This window comes from Dipteris shenzhenensis, chromosome 24 (genome assembly GCF_047967505.1).
Source record: "Dipteris shenzhenensis isolate YYH24624 ecotype China chromosome 24, Dip_SZ_1.0, whole genome shotgun sequence".
In the NCBI taxonomy this organism is placed as follows: Eukaryota; Viridiplantae; Streptophyta; class Polypodiopsida; order Gleicheniales; family Dipteridaceae; genus Dipteris; species Dipteris shenzhenensis.
Genome location: NC_141619.1, coordinates 7,296,730 through 7,319,319, shown reverse-complemented (window position 1 = coordinate 7,319,319; position 22,590 = coordinate 7,296,730). Strand labels below are relative to the sequence as shown.

Below are 22,590 nucleotides of genomic sequence, written 5' to 3'. Positions count from 1 at the left end.
AAATCCACATATGAACAAGATCGTGTGCATAGGAAAATATGGTTTACAAAATTGAGATCTCAGAAATTAAAAGCTACCAAGAGAAGAGTAGAGCGTAGTGTGGAGACCTTTGTATCGATGGATACTTTTGTGTGTATAAGTGTATTTCTATGAGAGGTTATGCTTATGTAAGTGTGACTCTACACCCCCCCCCGTTGGGTGTGGATAAATGTCAATAGGGATGTCGTAGTAGTTCGCCGAGTTCAATGAAGTTTATGGCCTTCAACTTGTGAGTGACTATCAAGGGGTTAAGACTCAAGGATGAGTTTTGGACCTGTGTATGCTTTTGTGTGTGTTCGCGCGCATGCGCCTTTGCGACCATGCACAGATGCCGCACACATCCACACACTCACACACACATACATTTATGTGTGGGTATATAAATCTATATATGTGTGCATGTGCGTGCATGCATGCGTGTGTACATATCTCTATGTTTGTGCGTGTCCGTGTGTACATGTTCGTATAACGCATCTATGTATGCTTGTCTATATGTACATGCGTACGTACATACACTCATGCAAAAAAAAAGAGACGTGCTTGATTTTGTGATTGGAGGCTTGATTTTGTGACTCGTGGCATGTATTAATTCATAAAATAGTAAACTCTAGTACTAATGCAAGTACACACACACACATGCATGCATGCGAATTTCACTTTGTGAACTTTTCCTGAAGTTGTGGCTTTATTTATAGTGCAATAATTCTATCTTGCTCTAGCTAGACGCCTTTTGAGGAGAGAGGCATATTTGATTTTGTGATTGGAGGCATGTCTTTCGTCATCAAATAGTAAACTCTAGTTTAGAGAGAGAGAGAGAGAGAGAGAGAGAGAGGGGGGGGGGGAGGGAGGGAGAGATTAACGTCTTGGGAGGCCTCATTGACCTATCGCACAAAGTACATGAAGAGAAGAAACTCATACAAGGACTCTGTGGACTGAAGCAAAGGACGTGCCAGGGCCTTTGTTGAGTGCTATACTAAGCTAAAGAGCTAAAGAGCTCAAATTCAAAACTCAAAACTGAAACTCAAAATCTGAAGCTGGTGCGGGTGGTGGCTCTTTGGTGGGCTGCAAAGATGTCTCAGGTCTGCGTCTGTCGAGTTGTCTCTCGCTATGGTGGAGGACGTGGTCTCCTCGACCTCTGTGTCTGATGGGCCATGTCAAGAGTGACGCCTCGATTCTAGCGGTCTCCTCTGAGGAGAGCTGAGATAGACCGGACCTCGATTGTGCGTGCTCTGGTCACTCTCTGTGTTGTGTGTGGTCTTTGCGTCTCTAGCTCGACAGTGCCGCATCGTCTCTCCTCATTGGCCCTCACTGCCTTCATGTCAGCTAGCTCCTCCTCCTCCATCCCATTATGTCCTGGAGCTGACTCAAATGCATAGAAGTCCGTGATATTTGGCTGTGCTCGGTCTACCTCAGCCTCCTAAGGTGCCGTGACCTCTTGCTGCTGTTTGATCCGTCTCAATGGTGTCTAGTAAAATGATGTTATCATGAGTTTTTTGTCATGGTTGTGAGCTTTGGTGTCAAAATATACACTTGAGGCCTCATTTAGATCAATGATAATCAAGATATTATTGAAATATCCACATGAGGTCTGATTCGAATCAATGATATTCAAAATATTATCGAAATACTGAAAATAGTACCAAGAACTGGTACAGATTTGTACTCCTATAAATTGTGCCCAAATTCTCTAAAGTGATTTGTAAATGTCTACTTTGATGCACTGGGGTTGGTGAAGACAGGGCCCCCCATTCACTCCTTGGAATAGGTGCAATGATTAGATTTGGAAATGATGTTCAAAAAATAGGGCAAATTGGCTGGAAAATTTATGCCAAATTGGGCGTTTGATGTGTGAAACTCCAGCTTAGACAAGATTCAATTTGGACATTATTTGAACAACTTTTGTTCCTTCAAAGTTAGGCAAAAAATGGTTCCTTTGGAGTTTAGGATTTGGTGTGAATGATTCCTTAAAGGAATACATGCCTTGATGTGGGACTAATCTTTGGTCTCTAGTTAAGTTGACCCAAGGTTGCATGGTAGTTGACGGCCTGGCAAATGCTGATAAAGAGACAGTGGTGTTGTTCCCCACCTGGCTCTGTTTGGTTGGGTGCATGAGCAGGAGGGGCACCCCTTGCATGGCTGGGTGCACCCCCCTTGGAGGGCATACTGCAGGAGGCCTAGTCAGCCCTGTTTTGGGGAGCAGTAGGGCTGGTACCAGCCCCTCTTATAGGGCTTTGTTTTACAGCAGTGGGGTCGGCCGGTACCCTAGCAGGCTGGCCAACTAGGGGAGGCTGAGTTGATATATGTGCCTCTCCCTTCCCCTCATTTTCCATCACTTGGAGCAGGTGTGTGGAGCAGGACTTCCACACTTAGGCTGCAGCAGTTGAGCACCTCTTGTACCGCTCTTGTGCATCTATACTGGAGAGGTTTCCCCCTGCAGTTCTGGGGGTTTTCCCTGAGATCCTCTTGCAGTTTTCTCTGTTTTCCTCTCTCCCTCTCAGTGGGGGGTGTGTGTGTGTGTCTCTTTCTGTTCATTTCCGCTGCACTTCTCACATGGTATCAGAGCCACGGTTGGCTTGAGACCCCAGGAGTAGAGGAGTATTGAGCCAGCAAGGTTTAGGGTGTTGTTTGGAGGTGTCTTTGAGGCAGAGCGTGTGAGGAGTGGACTGTTTCAGGGTCCAGGAAAGGGTGACTTTGAAGGGTGTTTTCAAATCAAAGAGGCGGTGTTTCTGAGGGACGGATAGCGAGGTGTGAATGTTCCCTTCTATCCCATCCACCTTCTCTTTCAGTTCAGCTTCCTCTTCACTCCGACATGGCGACTTTGTCCGAGATAGCAAAGAACAAGACAAAAAATCTAGTGTTGCCCACGTTTTTGCTTGACCGGTAGTTGGATGGGCTCGATTACGGCGTCTGGCGTGTGATGATGGAGTTTGCGTTACAATCATATGCTTTGGATCGGTGTTGCCCGACTAGACCCCCTTGCACAGCACCTTGGCATCTTGGCACAGGAGGAGGCCGAGACTCTGTCTCAGCTTTGGGACCGTGTCAATGCAAGGGTAAGATCAATCATCTTCCTTAATCGTACTCCTGAGGTGATTAATCACGGGAAGCACATGGCATTGGGCCAAGAGTATATGGGAGCATTTGGCATCCATATACTCTAGAAGGTTTCTCTAGCAGTCCAAAGCGGTTGTTGGATCCCAAGAAGTCTTCATCGATGTGGGACCGCATCAACAAGTTATAGGAACTTTAGCAAGAGATTCTCCAAGCAGGGAAGCAGATATTGTTCGAGGACACGGCCATAGCTCTACAATCCCAGTTATTCTCTTAGTACGGGGCCTTCTATTTGTCCTTGATCACCAGTGGTAGGATGAATGAGTTGACATGGGAGGAATTGGTCCCAATGGTGTTTGACTGGGAGGAGCGCTTCGTAGATCGTACCTATGAGAGTCAGCCTTAAGCTTTGGCAGCTGAGAGCAGAAAGGCAGAAAGCAGCTGATGGTTGAGGAATGCGAAGCACTCAAGGCATTATGTACCTGTAACCGATGTGGCCAAGTCACTATTGGCGGCAGTGTACCCAAAGGAACATTGAGGGGCCCAGCAACCAATTGGCCAATAGTGTTACAGCCGCAACGACGTACACTCCAGCCTTCAAGTAGCACGGGGCAAGCGTCGCCAGCAGGCTTTTTGGATCTAGATGGAGGATTTCTTGCTTGTTTGTGGCAATGGGACTTGCCGATCAGCTGCAAGGGGAAGGGAGTCATTTATCGAGGCAAGACCTCGAGCCACAAGGAGTCATGTGGTTGTATGCTACCAATATGTATTTTGTTTGGATGCTATGACCTGGCAGCTCCAGAGGGGGTCTTCTAGTGGTCTGTTGCAGCTATTGTCTGATGTGCTGCCGAAGATCCGGATGGGTCATCAAATTGCCAGTGCGGAAGCCGAGACACAGTTGATGGATCCTTGTGAGTTGTTATATGCTCGTTGTCGTTGGAGCACTGAACCTCATCAATCTGGCGACCGTGTATCAGTTTGGACTTGAGAGGGGGCTATCTAGCTTTGTGATACAGGTGACCATGCAGGGAAGCAAACCTTGCACCGGTGGACATATCAATTGGATTATTGCTCGAGCACCTTCTGTTGGAGTCATGTACTAGTACCAGCAGTTGGATTGTCATACCAGATGACCCACTGTATCAGTACCAGACTAGAGGAGTGTACCTAGCACCGGTGGCCTGGGAGCAATAGTTCCACGTTTCTAGTGATCGTGTTGAGGCGGTTCGTGCCAAACGGGGCATTCTTCGAGAGTGCCTATGGCAGTCCTCAGTGGTGGAGTATCACACGATGGATTCCTCCAGTCGTTCCAGCGGCACACCCAGCTCCCTGCCATCTCTGTTCCATCCAGGAGCTGAGAGGGGGTGTAAGAGGTCAACATCTCCTGATGTCACCTAGAGAGAGAGGGCCTTGTGGGTGTGCCCCCCCCCCCCCGGTGAGGGTAGTCTAGGGTAGGGCTGACAGTATGGTTTCATGGCCATCCTAGGCCTCTTGCTGTGACTCAGGGCAGCCTATGAGGAGGCGCATCTACCTGGCTAATGGGGGGGGGAGCTTGTGTGGCCACCTATGTGTGATGCAGCCCCACCCTCGTGACCCTTTTATGGGCAGAAGTGGTCCCACTTGCTGGTCGGTTACCTGGCTCTATTTGGTCCGGTGTATGAGCAGGAGGGGCACCCCTTTTATGGCTGGGTGCAGCCCCCTTGGATGGCATACTGCAGGAGGCCTAGTCGGCCCTGTTTTGGGGAGAGTAGGGCTGGCACCAGCCCCTCCTATAGGGCTGTGGGCAGCCCTAGAGGTGGGTCGACCCACCTGCCTGGTTGGCATCTTTACAGCAGTGGGGTCGGCCCCTTTGAGCAGCTGGTCGGTGTCCTAGCAGGCTGGCCGACCAGGGGAGGCTGAGCCTATATATATGCCTTCCCCTTCCCCTCATTTTCCATCACTTGGAGCAGGTGTGTGGAGCAGGACTTCCACACTTAGGGTGCAGCAGTTGAGCACCTCTTGTACCGCTCTTGTGCATCTATACAGTAGAGATTTTCCCCTGCAGTTCTGGGGGTTTTCCCTTAGATCCTCTTGCTGTTTACTCTGTTTTTCTCTCCCGATCAGTGTGGTGTGCTTGTGAGGCATGCGCCGTGTTCTCTCTCTGTGTGTTCATTTCCGCTGCACTTCTCACATTTTCAGTTCCAAGGGGGCCTATAAAAGGCAGCCCCTTGGTCCCTCATTTCTGATCCATCTACTTGGGCCTTCAGTGGCTCAGCTTAGTAGCCAGGACTCCCAGCAGCAGACCAGCAGGGCAGCCTGGACCTACATGGATCATCACAGTGATAACTCACCTCCTCTCCACAGCTCAATTTCTGTTACAGTTTTGTAGTGAGGGTTTCGTCCCTTCATACAGTTGTATTCAGCCCTTTGGGCATTCATTCATTCAGTTATATATTCCTCTTTGGAGGCCTGCTATATTCTCTCCCTTTGATTCTCTCACTCACATCCACAGCATCACTTGTGTTTTGAGTGCGTCATTCTTGCAGTTCAGTTAGTGTTGAGCAGGAGAGAGAGAGTGTCAGTCTCTCTCCCACTACATTGGTATTAGAGCTTTCTTAAGATAGGGAGGGTCAATTTAGGGACAGCCCCCCATTGTTTATGGTCCAGACAAGATCCGGTTAGGACACCATGAGCGCTAGTGAGCAGCCCCACCACCACAGAATCCTGCAGACACTTCCCATGTCTGCCACGACAGCCATGTTGCAGGCTATGATGCAGATGCAGCAACAACAATCCGAGCTCTCTTCACCTGCATGACCCAGCCTCAAGAAATGCGAGAAGATTGTGAGCATGCTGCTAGAGAGCGCGAGAGGCTAGCTCGGGAGGCAAAAGAAGAACGCGATCGTGAGGCTCGAGAAGCTGAGAGGGCAGCTCGGGAAGCAAAAGAAGAACGTGATCGAGAGGCTCGGGAAGCCAAGGAACTCTAGGACCGCGATTTTTAGGATGCGAGGGAGCTCTGGGAACGTATTGCTCGAGGAGAGAAGGAAGAAAGGGACTTGCAACTTCTCATTTCTCTACTCCGACCATTGCTAGGGGAAAAGGAGAGACTTCCACCTTTACTCAAGACTTACTTTTTGGGGAAGCTCAACCTCACATGGTACGATGGTAAGCAAGAACCTTAGTGTTGACTTTGTGGCTCAATCAGTTTGAAAGTTATTTTTTAGTGAGCCTACGAACGAGATCGAGCAGTGCATCCTAGCATCCATGCAACTTATAGGTGAGACGGTCACCTGGTGGCTCAAGTGGTAGAAAGACCACTATGATGCAGACGAGGAGACACCTCTTTACAACTGGACGGAATTCGTTAAAGATCTTCAATCATGGTTCCTATCACGCCAACACCTAGAGAGGCTCTAGAGTCAGTTCTACGAGCTACGCCAAGGAGACACCGAGTGAGTGAATCTTTATGCCAACAAATTCACTCAGGTGTTTATACAGTTACAGCTGGAGCATAGTCAAGAAGCTGAGCAAATTTCTCCATGGGCTGCGTACAGAGATCCAATGGTATGTCAGAAGTTTCAGGCCTTGGGATTATGAGTGTGCATATGAGCTTGCTCAGAACTTTGAGTTCATGCTCAAGGGTCAAACAGGTCAACACTAAGAAGTCCCAGGATTTCTCACCCTGTGATGGTGGGAATGGGCAGCAGAAGAAGAGCTGGTGGGTACTTGGATGCAGTGACACGAGCATTCTATGCCAAGGAAAATCGATGCTTCCATTGTCATGTGGTGGGCCATATTAAGGAAGATTGCCCGCATTACCAGAAGCTTCTAACAGCAGGTGCCGTGTCAAGTGGTTCAGCAACATCTTCAAAAACCTCAGTAGTCATCAAGGAACTTGAAGATCAACAGACTACAAGGACAACCTTAGTAGTCATCAAGGAGCTTGAAGATTAGCAGAAGGGGTGAACCTCGTCAGTTTCCCAACATGTTTCAGTTTTATGGACATGGTAGATTATATTGGTAGATTTAGGCAATTCAGAGGACATCATTTCCACCAAAGCAGTTGAATAGGCTCAATTGCCTCTTATGTCAATAGAACTAATGGCCTTGAATGGTGCATTTCTAAGGCAATAGATAGAGAGAGACATACAGGTAGCTTCAGCTACTCTATAGATCTTAGGGTGCGTAGACTGTCGACCACTCGGGGTCGCACCTACGCAAGCAACAGACATCATCTTGGGAGCTCGATGGTGGACCAGTTGGAAATCCGTCCAGATTATCAAAACTAGGGCTTGGATATCAAAATCCTAGGCCATAGGTCCAAGTTCATTGCTTGTCTTCGAGGTGTTATTCGTCGACCTTTGATTTCAGTGATTCAGAGGGCTCAAGGTAGGACTCAGCAGGACATAGTATGACAATAGGACCAGGATGTCTCTCTCAAAACAAATCTTCCTCTGTTCCTATCACCTATATGCACTGAGGAAAACCAAATGGAGCATCATCCTGGAGCACTAACCCACATCCAATATCCTTACTAGAACTAGACTCGGGAATTCAATTGATACAGGTCAGCCCTCATGAATTTAGCGATCATTTTTGGACTCATGTTATCAGCCAGGTGTAACACAAACAATCACCTCCTTTAGCTTGATAGGAGGCCCCTTTCATGTACTAGGTCAAGTTTCAGCAGAAGGGGGTGTAGGCCGTTCTATGGGCTATCCATGCCACTCATTCCTTGGAGTTTATGGAGTTTATGGTTTTCAACCTTGTGAGTGACTATCATGAGATTGAAACTGCACTATGTTGTGTTTTTAGAGGATTAGTTTGGGAATGTTCCTAGATTCATCTAGGTATATCCATGCCATGTGCCTTGTAGGCCTAGTTAGAATCAGTTAGGTCAGTTGGTACAGTTAGTACATGCACCACTTAGGACACTTAGAGAAAGTGCCTCTTTTTGGAGAAAGCCCAAGAGAGCACTTGCTTTTGGAGTAGGCCTAGCTTTCTGGAAAAGCTGCATATTCTAGGCAAGAAAGCAGGCCAGCTTTTGGAAGGCACATGCTTTCTGTTTGCCTGGTCTAGTCTGTAAAATAAGGGCCTTTGAGCTCTCAGCTGTTGTTGAGATTTTACACTCAGACTCTTGGGAGCCACTTGTACAACCTACTTTTATTGCAATAAAGACCTACCTGGGGGGGCCCTGATTTCTGACCCCTAGTGCTGTGTTGTCTCCCTTTCCATTCTCTCTCTCTTCAGCAAGTTGTCCTCCAGCCCTTCGTGGAGTTTTCTCTTTGGTGTTCGTGAATTCCAGCCACCAAATGAAGCATCTCTATAAGTGTGATTTGTACCAGGCAGTTGCGAATTGAGTCATGGTGCTGTAATTTCACTTCCAGCTACTTGGGATTGCGTTTTCCAAAGTGTGATTTGACCAAAGGACCTCGGTTTGTTTGTTAAAGCTGGCATTATGGGTGCTGCGATCCTTCAGTGGAAAAGTGTCAAATATTTAGAAAAACTCGAATCCTCAACTCTACAACTATTTCTTAACCGTGAACTCTTCTCTTAAACTTAAACCCCTAGCCCTATAAGATGAGAACTTGTGATCAACACTCCTTTTTCACCTATATCCACAGCAGCATAATTACTTTCCATGTGTCAACCTATACCTCTCATACGCGGAAATAGAAGAGTGCAAGGAATGTATTGGCCACTAAACACTCACTTGTCCCTCCTTTGATCAACTAACTCTCTACCACAACCAGCAAAACAATGTCTCGCACATAGTCCAACCACCTTTGAATCAAGTGGTTCTTGCTCAAATGAGAAAATTTCTCCGAAGTTAAAGAAAACTATCGCCGAAATCCCAAATCATTGGTGTAAACCATTATTGAACTTGAAAGGGACATTTATCTCTTTCTCCCCATCCCACAAAAATGAAGACTCCCACTCACTCTCCACTATTGCATTGGGCTATGAAGAGAATGTGGAATACGTTTTGAATAGCCTTCTCCTTTAGTGCTAGCCTTTGTCACGGCTGAATTTGCCCTTCACCTCTGGAGTGCTGAAGAAACTCAGTAGACCTTTGTATAAATGGATGCTCAAGTATGAGTGGGTGTGTGGGTTTGTATGTGTGAGAGCATATGTTTATACTATGGTCTACACCATAGTTCCTAGGAGTTTCGGAAATGAGGAAACAGAAACGGGCGGGAAACGGTGTTTCAGAGTTTCGGCCACTGGAAGAAATGGTGGAAATGTAGTTTCGGTTATATATATATATATAAAACCGAAACTACATTTCCACCATTTCTTATATATATATATATAAAATTATTATTAATATATATGTCATACATTACAAAGTTGAAAGATAGTACAGACATCTTCAAATTTCACAATAACTTATAACTTCAAAGAATTTAAAGTTCGGGAAAGCCGCACACGCTACATCAATTACCATAGATGATAGATCATAAATGACAAGTAGTTTGGGGAATAGGCTGAAGCCTTATAAAAGTGAATACAAAACATGAGCAATGTCACACGGGACATGACAAAATGCTAAAAATAAGTACTATAGTCTATGCTATAGCCAATACAAAACATGATCCATATGATTTATCGGATCCAAAAATCTGACAAGAATCATGCATGCTCCAAGACTCATTCCTCAACATCATTAGCATCCATGCTGCCATCTGTCTCCTCTTAGTCTCGAGTGTCAGCCTCGGAAGAAGATAAGAGAGGATCCTGCTCCTCTGGCCCTGCTGAAGTGGAAGTGATGGATACGGCCCTCGATCTCTGCCTCAGAGAGCGGGTGGAAGAGCGAGTGGTACGGGTCAATGCTGTCAACTCCTCATAAAGTAAGGAGTACATATTGCGCTCTTCCTGTGGGATCTCTGGAATGAACTTCACCTTCTCAATGTCGATCTTGTCCACATTCACCTGAGAAGGCTTCGGATTCTTGGCATTCCTTTAAAGGAGCTGTAGGTTGCAATGACAAAATGCCAACCTCTCTAGCTGAGATGTACTCAACCTATTTCTCTTCTTTGTATGGAAGAGTGTCCAAGTGCTCCAATTTCTCTCACATGGACCGGAACTGCAATCCTGAGAAGAGAGCACTTGAATGGCAATGCGTTTGTGCACACATAATTAGAATTTAGGATTTAGAAATTAGAATTAAGTAGAATGTAAGTTATAACTCACACTATACTATGTTGCATGAAGCATCATGCATGTAGCTGAAACTTGAGTGTATGGGTAGTAAATTTCCAGTGTGGGAGCACAATTCCCATACTTCTCCCACCATGAGACAAGTTGTAGCTTAGTCTCTCGACCAAAGCTCCCCGTATGGTTGCGGAAGGCCAAGAGATCATCCTCTATACAGCCCTGCATGTATACATCACTACGGGTCACCGCCCTGATGTATGCCATGAAGCCATCATCACGCTCTGTGTTCTCATATTGCTCCTCTTTTCTGCATAGAGGATGCAATACATGTGCTACTGCATGAATTGGTCTGTGAAACCAATCCCATTGCTTATTCCATACAGCCTTGATCTGCTCAATCCTTTAGAGAACAAACCATGGACGAAAAACAAGAGTCAAGAGTCAAGACCAATGTAAAGCATCAAGACTCAAGAGTGAAATAAAAATTTACATATAAGATAAAAACAAACCGAAGACTTACTGCTCTCCTCTTAAGTATTGTTGCTTGTTGAGAGACTCTCCAATCTTGTCCATGTACTCATATAAAAGGCCAAGAGTGCACCCCTCCATCTCTGTAATGTGCACAAGACTGTGTAGATCGGATTGATAGTTTTGATCAAACCCTTAACCTCTACCCACCACTCCTCTTTTGTGACAACATGCATAAAAGCTCTTGCCTTAGGGCTCTCTCTCTCATCCCACTGCAGTCACTCATTTGAGTACATAGTGTGTACCAACTCCCTGCGAACTCGCAGGATTCTCTCAAGCACAATAAACATATATGCGAATCAAGTGGTTGCAGGCTGCAGTAGCTCAAGATTGCTATAGGCCCGAAACATGCTCAAAACTTTTGGCATCTTCTTCACAAAATTTACCATGCTTCCTGCAGTGCGAAAGATGGAATCAACCCATTGTATTTCACCTATGTTCTCGATCAATAAATTGAGGCAATTTGATGCACACGGGGTCCACACAATACCTAGAAACTTGTCCTCTAGCATAGAGCCTATAGACTTGCAATTGCTCTCATTGCCTGGTACTACATAGTACATGCACAACATTCTCAGGCCCTATTTGTATGATTACCTCCTGTATATGACCCCAAATAAATAAACTGGTGACTATGAGACCTAGAGTGGAGGCATCATTGGCTTTCAAAAACATAGTGCCTTTGCAGCAAGAGAGTTTCAAAAGAGAGTTTGATTGAGTATGCTTGTGCTTTCTAAGTTAGGAATGTAATTTTGCCTCTTTGTAGGAAGCGATACATAAGTGTAAAGGGTCCATCAAGCTTTTAATGTTTTAAATAAGAGAGAGAGAGAGAGAGAGAGAGAGAGAGAGAGATCCTCTAGCAAAGGAGTCCTCTTTGCATGCATAGCCGGCATAGAGGAATGGCCACTCTGTGACTCTGTATCTCTGCACCTGTTTGCTGCCCCCAACGCTTGACTTGAACTACCTTCCTCCTCATTCTATGGCTCCACAGAACTTGAATCTTTGGGAACCCCCAAGCGCTTTCGCCTCCATTCTTCAAGGCTCTTCTTAACATCGTGAGGAACATAGGGGCATGGCCCTACATCTTTGCTTGGCACATGGGCAAGACACGGGCGACACTCATTTTTTCCATTCCACATAATTTGCATCTCAACTTCTTAGAACCACCAAACACCTCATAGCTCCCCAATTTCTCTACATGTTTCCAAAATGCATCCGGAATCCTAGCCATGTAGGCTGAGTGTAAGGGCTGAGGGCAAGGGCTTGAGAGGAAAACAAGGAGGAAAAGAGAGGGAAAGGGCTGAGGACTCATGAGAGCAAGGAGAAGAGAGCAAGGGCTGAGGAGAGCAAGGAGGTGAGGAGAGGGCAAGGAGGAGAGGAGAGGAGAGCAAGAAGGAGAGGTTGGAGAGCATAGTTGCAAGAAATGGCCATTTCGTAATACCTGTTTTTTTTTTTTAAAATAATTTGGTCGGGTGGTTTTGCGTAGGGGAGGGTTGTTTTGTTGTTGTTGCTGTTTTGTTGGAGGTGGTTGGCTCTCTTTTGATCAGTCAATTTAGTAGATAGGCAGCAATCGAGGCCAAGGAAGCTCTTCCATGCTCGGCGATATGATCTGTAGCAGCGACTCCCTGTGTCTTGAAGGACTTGGGGCCTGGGCATAAGAAAGTTGTAGGCACTCATAGAGGCTGCTGCAGGAAGAAAATCACGATTTTTGAAAGGGCAGCCTGTAAGGAAAGGAAAGAGCTCACGTGTACGTGGTAGCTACATAAGAGTAAGTGAAATGTAAATAGGCAACAAGATAGAGTGGAGGTAGGAATCTTCATTTGCCCTCTTTTGATTAAAACGTTTTTCGTCGATTCGTCGCCTCTTGTCGTCGTTTTCGCCGCCTCCTGTGCTGCTGTTCTCCAGCCTCTCCATCTTTGATTCCTGGGCCCTGGCACCCGGAGCCTGCTCTCCTCTCCACCCCTCCATTTTGCAGGTTGCTCTCCACCCTACAGGCTGCAGCTTCCTCTCCATTCTCTCCATCTTGCAGGTTGGTAGTTGCTCTCCATCCTCAGCCTGCTCTCATCCTTAGGCTGGCAATTGCTCTCCATCCTTAGCCTGCTCTCCATCCCTCCACTACCTCTCCTCTCTTACCTCTCCATCCTCCTTCTACCTCTCATCCTCCTCCTCCGACTCCTACCTCTCCATCCTCTTTCACCTCCCCATCCTCCTTCCACCTCTCCATCCTCCCTCTCACCTCTCCATCCTCCCTCTCAAACTTCGGATTGTGATAACTTCAAACTTGTTAGAACTTGGAACTTAGAACTTAGTTCATGACACATGTTGATTGTTGAAGCATCATTCATGGATAATAGATGATACGAGATAGATCAATCATCACAGGAATTTATAGTCATAGAAGCATGCATGATGCTTCAAGTATAGATAATTGTATTATGTATGATTTGCACTCTATTGATAATTATATTATGTATAAAAAATAAAATTTTATACATAAATTGTATCATATTGCCGTTTCTTCCGTTTTTGTTTCGACGGGGGCTGGAAACTCGGTTTCTTCCGTTTCTGTTTTGGTTGGGAACTATGTTGGAGAGGAGAGCAAGGAGGAGAGGAGAGAGAAAGGGCTGAGGAGAGCAAAGAGGAGAGGAGAGGGTTGAGAGGGTGAGAAGGCTGAGAGGAGAGGCTGAGAGTAGGGTGAGAAGGCTGAGAGGAGAGCTGAGGGGTGAGAGGAGAGGGTGAGAGCGTTGGGAGGGCTGAGAGGGGTCAAGGAGTAGCATGCGAGAGCGGCGATGCAGGAAACGGCGCCACACAGGTAAATTGGTGCAAAAATTGCCCCTCGAAAACGCCGTTTCCATTTCTGGATACGTCACAAAAACACCGTTTCAGGGCACTATGGTCTACACCCACTGTTGGGCGCTGATGACGTCAGTGGGAATGTCATAGCAGCTAGTCCCTGCTATGCATGATGGAGTTTAGAGTTTTCAACCTTATGAGTGATTATCATGAGATTGAAACTGCACTATGTGTTGTATTTTCACAAGATGAGTTCGGGCATGCTTCTGGATTCATCTAGATATATGCATTGCGTTACCAATCTTTTATTCTTTGGGCAATCTTTCCACTGATGTAGCCAAAGACACAAAGAACATAGACTTCTCTTCTTACCTTCTTCTTCTTTTCCTGTTCATGAGTCAGAGAAGACTTTGACAAAGCTTGTGGTGCCATAGGTGAAACTTTTCTTTTATTATGGTGGTGCTTGGTTGGAAACCTTTTCTCATTGCTTTAATTATCTTGGTTTTCTTATTAGGCTGTTGATTGTTTCCTTTCTTCACAAACTTCTTTTCAAAGATCGGCTTCTTTGTGTACTCATTATGACACCCTGAATGTGCAAAACCCTCTGCTCTGACTTTGATATCCTCGTTGCTTAATGCAATAGCAATCAAATCATCTAGTGTATTAGCATGTGTGCCTCTGATCTTCCATCTTGATCCAATCATTTAAGTCAAAGATAAATTAAACACTAGAATATGAAAGGCTAATGATCTCTGCACAGCTAAGAGTACTTTGCATGGATATGAGCAATGCATAACAAAGCAGATGTTGGGCATGATACAAAGACAATAGTGCTCTCCTTCGGACCCTAGGCATACGCAGATGAAACTTGAATCACTCATGGGACATTAGACACAAGCCCATGCACATGAGATTTTCATGCATACATATGGAGGGGCTTTATATATGTTTTGTTATATGAGGTGTTTTGATCACGATGTAGTTCACCTTTTTGGTCTCAGCCTTGTTGCTCTTTTGCAGCGCCCGTTCTCGCCAATGTCTACCCTTCCCTTTCACCTCTTTATTAAAAAAAAAAACCAAAGGAAAAAACTCTAGCAATAGCTGTCACTTCCCTTGTTTGTTTTGGTTCTTTTGAGCTTAGTAAGCATTGTTCCATGCTAGCTAGAGGTGTACTTGGTTCTGTGTGTGATAATGTACGTAATTGAATGTTGTATGAATTTGCTATTGTGTTATAATTAAAAAATAAAGTTGGTTTTTGGTCATATCTCCTTGCTTGATTTCTCCACTTCTAAGTTTGGCATCTCATGCATCGCTATTCAATCACATGTGCTCTAAAGATGTAGGAACCAAAGGTGGTGCAACCAAACTAATCAATTTTCCTCCCTTCTTTTTGGATGCTGCAGGTGGCAAGAAATGATACCTATGTCACCAGTTGAGGGTTGTCCTTCGGTTTTCCAAGTTATCTGTAGCCTTACCCCCGGTTATTATCAGGTGCTAACCTTAATGTTGGAACTCAAGAAAACATTCTACAACTGTGTATGTGCTGGGAAAATGTGCATCTTGACGTAGTTTAGTCTATGCCTTAGGAAACATGCTTAGGAGGTGAATGCAGGTCTAAAGTTTAAACCAACCAGTCGGATTTACCATATACTTACCTGTGGTATCTAGATGGGTACTGCTTACTTGGTTTCTTTTGATTTGTTGGGGATGCAAGACAATTTATACATAGATAATCTTACCCAAGCCTTGACTTTTCTCGGGATGTCATGTTTAATTTTTTATCAAGCTGTGCATATACTCACTTCGTTAAAAACTGAGAGCAAAAGATCCTTGAATAGTGAAAAAAATCAAGCTGTGCATATACTCACTTCGTTAAAAACTGAGAGCAAAAGATCTTTGAATAGTGCATAAGTCAAGGATTGCTTTGAGTGTGAACTTAACTTTTTCAGATTTATTTCAAGCTTTTATATGTCTCATACAAGGGTAAGCTTGTGAGAATTACTTTGGATTCCTCAAGCAAGACCGAGCTTTTCTTTGTGACTGAAATTATAAATCTCAGCTTAATTAGGCTGTACAATGGGAGCTCAATCAATTGTTTTAAAATAACTTAACTTTATCCTTATTTTGGTGGAGATAATGGGATATCATCGTAATCATGCCAAGGTAAAGTCATGATGAAATGTTTTTTATAGACGTGCATTTCTAGCACAACTCATGCATCCTTCACACTTTGATGAATTTATTGAAAGGAAATAACGATCATTAATGGTCATCTTTGAACTCTTTTGAACTCTAAACTTGAGACTAATGGTCAGGTTCTTGGTGCGGAGAAGATTAGTAGTTAGCAAACTTGGTGCAAATATATTGTGTCAATTTGGGAACATAATACCACTAACCCATATTGTGAAGTTTGGGTGACCTTGGCCACTTGGTCTGTGGGGAAAGTTTCTATGGTAGACACAAAGGTGATGCCATCTTGGTTAATTTCAGTTGCTAACCTTAATGTTGAAACTTATGAAAACGTTATGTATTTGGGAAAATGTGTCTTATAAACAAGTTTTGTTCCTTTGTTTACCTTGATAATGATGCCAAGGTGAACTTTAAAATTTTATGATGAAGTGTCGTTTATAGATGTGCATCTGCAGGGCAATATAGTTTAGTTGTTGACATTTGTATCCTTTCCATTTTGATGCACTTGTTAAAAAGAAATAATGATCATCCTTGAATGGTTTTAAAGTCTAAAGGTTGAACTGTAGCTGTGGGAGAGGATTAATGGTTAGCAAACTTGGTGCTAGATATTGTGTTACTCTGGGAACGTAATACCCCTAAATCTCATGGCCCCTTCATAATTTATTTTTAGTGTCCGATATTCTGATGTTTGGATCCCTCTAGGTTTCCCCCCCATCCTTTGTGCCCACCCATACGTGTGCATACATTGAGGAGGGTTCCTAAAACATCCAGTGAGATGTTCTTTATCTTGTGTCTATATTAGCTACCAACATTATATAGACAATATTAAGAGGATCCTCAATAAACTAAGACATCTTAGAAACGTTTTCATGGTTATCATCATTGTAGTTCTATTCATGCCACTTAGTAATTTATGTTTTTGACAAAATTTTACTAACGTTCTTTATGCATTTTTGACTTATTAGAGAACTTTTGTTCTTTTCAAGAGCATGTTTTAGAGAAGGTAGGAACAGACAAGGACCAGAATTCCTAATTTTGAGAAAGCTTCAAGGAAGGTTGGCAGCTTTGGTTTCTTGATAGCTAGGACTGAACTTATGTTCTTTCCTAAAAAGTTGAATCTAGGTGTATGCGAGCACATCACAAGAGAGAGAAAGGTTCTAAGAACGCGTCTGAAGCCTATGCATATTCTCCTTATTGTCTTAGCTGAAGTCAAGAGTGAGTAAAAAAAGATGCCCTGGACTTTTCCCTGATCTTCTTTTGAGCATAACAGTTGGGACCTACACATCTTCAATGTGTTTCTCATGTCTATCAAAGCTAAGAATGTTCAGCCATAGAGATTATTTGCGGAGACTGCATTGCGTGGATAGAATCATGTTTGCATATCACAATGTTCCACTTGAATCATCTTAAGCTTCTTCTTTTGTGCCGTATGAAAATTCTCGCACTTTTCTCAAAGTTTTCCTAGCTAGTAATTTTGTAATTTCAATGCAGTTCATTGAAATTTTTGCTGGAGGGCTTAAAATGTCCATTTCTTGTCTAAGCGGCCCTCCCAACTCAAGAAAAGAGCTGGATAGAATCATGTTTGCATATCACAATGTTCCACTTGAATCATCTTAAGCTTCTTCTTTTGTGCCGTATGAAAATTTTCACACGTTTCTCAAAGATTTCCTAGCTAGTAATTTTGTATTTCCAATGCAGTTCATTGAAAGTTTTGCTGGAGAGCCTAAAATGTCAATTTCTTGTCTAAGGGGTCCTCCCAGCTCAAGAAAAGAGCTGGTTATGATGAGCTCCATTTTTCTAGATGTTGACAAATAGGTTGAAGTCCTATATTGAAGTATTGCGTGATATTGTTGGACACCAGTGGACAGCTGTTGCTGCAGTGACAGGGTTAGCATGTCTCTATGGTATCAATTATGTTCCTTTTATTTCGAATATGTATTCTTAAAATTCCTAGTTCCAAGGCTCATGTTACAAGATTGGGGGATCAAATGAGGTGGATGGCCATCCCTAAACCATACCCCATGCCTTGAATACTTCTTACTTGGCCATCATACAAACTCGTATCCTATCTTCTTTGAAAGTTCTGAAATATTTTCTTTCTTGGTTAGTGCAAACCTACTGGTGGGTCTTATACTTTCTTTTTTGGTTAGTGCAAATGTACCGGGTGAGGCTTGCTGGAATATTTACACCAGTTATCACAGCTCTTGGACATAAATGTTTATCTTTCCGCCTATTGAAGTTCACTACAACAAATGTATGTTTTTTTCCCCAATATCACTACTTCAAAATTGTAGAGACATGATCTTCTACACTGAGACATATGAGAGCCTAGAGAGAGGACTGCCCATAGTGACTAGAAATATACATGGCAGACAGCCCATAGGAGACTGATGCGGAGAGACAGCGGCATACGAGGCTCTTGTGGTGTAACTTTTCTTTTGAGATCATCCTTGAGGCCACTCATATCCATAGTACGGGGAGGAGCATGCATGATATATGTGGATACTAGTCCAATTACTCGAGGCACGTCCGATTGTAGGCCATCTCTTGGTGGTTCTAGTGATGCCCTATAGGCCATGGTATGTGCCTTGTAGGCATAAATATAGGCACTTTTAGGCCACATAGGACACTTAGTCCTATGTGACACCTAGGACACTTAGTCCTAGGTCTAGGTACTTGTACCTTGTAATTATCATAGTTGACGTGACTGCGTTTCTTGTACCTTGTGCGTGCTCCTTTTTGTCCATGTGACCCTACAGTGGTATCAGAGCCCAGATTTGCTTCCTGCGTCATTTTCCGTACTGTCCGTACAGACACGTACGGATTCCGTACACTTCCTCCAGCTGCTGTCCCAGGCTTCCAGCGCTTCTTCGTCGCCGAAACGTGCCTCATTGCTGGTTCCAAGCTGAGGCGACTGCTTGTAGGCTCCATCTGCAGCATTTTCGAGGTCCTCTGCAGTACCCGTGGCCATCTATCGCCACTTTTGTACTGCAGATCCAGGCGCCTAGCTCCCGTGACCTCAAGTAGCCTTAGATCCAGGCGTCCAGCTTACGTGACCTCTTCAGAGTCATCTGCAGGAGGCGTCCTGCTATCGCGACCTGCTCAGAGACCTCCACAGGAAACACCTGCAGCCACGCATTTATTTCGAAGTGCCTGAAGGCAGTTCCAGTTACGCTCCAGCCGTTTTTTGCACTTCGACCTGCTGCAGCAGCTCCGTGGTCTGTTATAATCTACCTACAGAGGTCTTTTAAGTCTCAGCTTTAAGTTCAGAGGACCAGAAGCTGATTCACAAGCAATGTTTGCAGTCTTTTACTGTTTTTGACAGTTTTTACTGTCAAACCCTAATTTCCAACAGAAAATTTAGGGCTTTTGACATCTGGACCTTCAACCTGTCAATACAATACTTTGGACAAGGTTGACAACTGAAATCCTTCCAAAAATTGAAGTTTTCGGTTAATTTCAGGTTCAAGACTGTCACATTGTGCCACGTCATCACTCAGGTCAACAAAATTTGGGGCTTTTGTGTTGGGAGCTCAATTTCAACTGGTGTTTGGGACAGTAAATCATACTTTTGCAGTTTAAAGCCTTGAGGCTATACATTGGGTCTGATTATCAGACATTGAGTCTTTTCTGCAGGACAGTGATTCAGATTATCATACATTGGGTCACATTTGCAAACATCGCAGCAAAATTTGGGGATTTTCTGCATTTGCCCTCTTTTTGGCCTATTTGCCCTCAATAAATTTGGGGCTTTTGCCAGATTTGCTGTTTTTGCAGTGAACATTACCTGCCACAGTCACATTTGGGTCAGATCTGCATTTGCCCTTTTGATTTGGTCGGAAATTTGCAGATATTTGCTGTCATTTTTGGGCAGCCAGCTTTTTGCAGTGATAGCCTTGAGGCTTTTGGGTTTTCAGGTCTCTTTGAGGGTATCACATTTGCTATGGCTGGGAACAATCAAGATCTATTTGGTGTTCTTCGTGAAGATGATAAGTTGAATGGCACCAACTATCCGATGTGGTCTTATCTCATGAAACATATTCTTGTTGCAAAGCATTTGTGGAATATTGTTTCTGGGGTTGATCTGAGGCCAGCCAATGCCACACTGGTTGCCTCTACTGTTGGTCTCTCTGCAAGGGGTATACTACTCCTGATGCCTCATCCTCTAGCACTCCTGCTACTGCTCTTCCAACTTAGGAACAGTCAAGATGGGATGCAAGAGATGCAAATGCACATTCATGTATTGCTTTATCATGCAAGAGAATCATTATTCCACACATCCGGTCTTGCAGGACAGCAAAGGATGCTTGGGATAAATTGGCTTCTCTCTATCAGATTCGCAATGAGGCACGTGTTGCATATTTGAGAAGGCAATTACAGGAAGCTAGCATGAATGAAGGTGACTCTATGGATGCATACCTGACAAAGGTCAAGGACCTCATGAAACAACTTGCCAACATTGATGAGGTGGTGCCAAATTCACAGCTTGTCAGTACCACATTGAATGGACTGCCAGATACATCTCAAGGGCTTGCTACAACCCTTCGATTAGTGGCCATGGGTAATCCAGACCACTATTCTTTTGATCAGCTAGTTACTTTGCTTTTGCAGGAAGAGCAAAGTAGAGCTAATAGACAAGCCATTATTCCTGATCATGCATTTACTTCACAGCAGACAGGAAGAGGCAAGGCTTCCAAGCCTATGGGCAAGCCAAAATCTGCGCATAGCAGCTGCAATTCCTCCCATGCATCTAAAAATACAGCAGATAAGTCAAAGAAGAAAAGATGCAACTATTGTTGCAAGCCTGGACATGACATTTCAGAATGCAGGAAGCGCATTCCTTCGGAGAAAAAGAAAGCAGGATTGACAGTTAATGCATCACATGCTATTGAATCTCATGAGTTAGTAGATGCTTCTCATGCACATGCTCTTCAGGATGATTGGGCATGGGCTGTCCATTGCTCATTCAACCCCTCCAAAGCTGATGCGCTCTTTACTGCTAATGATGCTCAGTCCTGGTACTTTGATAGTGGTGCTTCCAAGCATGTCACATCTTGCCGATAGTTGTTTCACTCTTTAGCTGATGCACCTCTAGGGGGGACTGTCACATGTGCTAATAATGCGTCATATGCTGTAAAAGGAATTGGAGATGTGCTTTCAGCAATTGCCACTTCAGGTTTCAGAGTGAATTTTGATGGCTACAGATGCCTAGTTTATGATCTTCGTGATGACAATGCCATAGTTCTCACTGGCACTCCGCAAAAGGGGCTCTATCACCTTGATCATCACTCAGCTGCACTTTCTAATGAAGCATTTGCAATTTCAGATTCACAGCTTGCTGAAACTCATCTTTGGCATGAGAGAATGGGTCATCTCAATTATAGAGCTCTTGCAAAGCTACATTCACAGCAGATGGCAAATGATGTACCTTACACTCACACAGTTTCCAAACATGTGTGTGAGGGTTGTCTTTTGGTAAGATGCATCAGTTTCCTTTTCAAAAGAATTGTCCAAAACTCTCACAAAGGAAATTGCAGCTAGTACACAGTGATGTCTGTGGCCCAATGAGGACAAATGCCATTGGGGGGTACAAATATTTTAGGACTCTCATTGATGATTTCACAAGATATTGCTGGGTATATCCTTTAAAAGCTAAATCTGAAGTTTTCTTATGCTTTCATAGGTGGCTGAATATGGTTGAGAATGAATCAGGATGCAAGCTTGTCACCCTCAACACAGATCGGGGGGGAGAATATATGTCAAAGGAGTTTGATGCATTTCTCCCTTCACGGGGCATTATTCACTCATGCACTACTCCCTTACACTCCTCAGCAGAATCCTGTTTCTGAAAGGAAAAACAGGTCCACAATGGAGATGGCCAGATGCATGCTTAAGGCCAAGTCTTTGCCCAATAAATTTTGGCTTGATGCAATGATGTGTGGCAACTATGTGCTGAATAGATCACCTACACAGGCATTGAAGACTGTTACACCTTATGAAGCATGGAAAGGCAGGAAGCCTTCACTTTCACACATGAAAGTTTTTAGGTCTCTTGCATATGTTCATGTACCATCTTAGCTGAGACATAAGCTTGATGACAAGGCAATCAAATGCATATTTATTGGTCACAACCAGGAGAGCAGAGGGTATCGGTTATACCAACCAAATACTGGGAAGATTATTGTCGGTAGAGATGTAATCTTTGCTGAACATTCAGCTTCTCGTCTTGTGGACTGCAAAGCAAAGCCAGATGTTGACATGTTTGATGCCTTTGAATCTTGGTTACCTCTGCCATCCTCAGAAGAGGACATTGACCAGCAACATGAGCCTCCTTCAGGCCCTCCACCAAGCAATAAGCAGCCACTACCCCATGCTGATTTGCAGGTTTCTCTTCCACCACAAAATGATCCCACTATTCATGACGCAGTCATTGAAGAAAGAGCTGTCAATAGACAGCAAAGGCAAGGTCCCAAATGGCTTCTTGATACATTGAGGGACAGCAAACAAGATCAGCCTTTCGGTGCCCGGACAAGATCAGGGAATAGACAGATGCATGATCACTTTCCTGAATATGCACTCTTTGCTACAGCTTGCAATGAAGAGCCCTTGTGCCATAAAGATGCTTTTGACAGCAAAGAGTGGATGGATGCAATGAGAGCTGAGTTACAATCCATTGCCAAAAATGACACATGGGAATTAGTAGATCTCCCTCCCGGCAAGCATGCCATTGGAACGCGGTGGGTCTACAAATTAAAAAGGAAATCTGATGGCAGCATAGATCGATACAAAGACCCCGTCTTGTTGCAAAAGGGTATGCTCAACAACAAGGCATTGAGTTTGAGAAGACATTTG

The 22,590-nt window shown here is 44.2% G+C and overlaps 2 protein-coding genes across 4 annotated transcripts in view; one reads left to right on the top strand and one right to left on the bottom strand.

Moving 5' to 3' along the window:
* SNF4 (sucrose nonfermenting-like protein) overlaps nucleotides 1–22,590 on the top strand; it is a 145,640-nt gene that overhangs the window by 2,139 nt on the left and 120,911 nt on the right. For all 3 annotated transcript variants that reach the window (XM_087395148.1, XM_087395149.1, XM_087395150.1), the window contains exon 2: nucleotides 14,952–15,039. In XM_087395148.1, the coding sequence (XP_087251274.1) occupies nucleotides 14,952–15,039 (88 nt within the window). The remainder of the gene's footprint in view (nucleotides 1–14,951; nucleotides 15,040–22,590) is intronic.
* LOC147886149 (uncharacterized) lies at nucleotides 10,270–11,430 on the bottom strand. The gene is made up of 2 exons (XM_087395038.1): nucleotides 10,748–11,430; nucleotides 10,270–10,627 (listed from the first exon to the last, which is right to left on the bottom strand). The coding sequence occupies exons 1-2, from the start codon at nucleotides 10,834–10,836 to the stop codon at nucleotides 10,270–10,272; spliced, it is 447 nt and encodes a 148-aa protein (XP_087251164.1). The 5' UTR covers nucleotides 10,837–11,430.

Bases quoted from the DNA above. Each gene is read 5' to 3' on its own strand.
- LOC147886149 (XM_087395038.1), bottom strand. From the start codon at position 10,836: ATGGAGGGGTGCACTCTTGGCCTTTTATATGAGTACATGGACAAGATT. The intron at 10,628-10,747 runs GTAAGTCTTCGG...TGTTCTCTAAAG, and splicing joins CAATACTTAAGAGGAGAGCA to GATTGAGCAGATCAAGGCTG.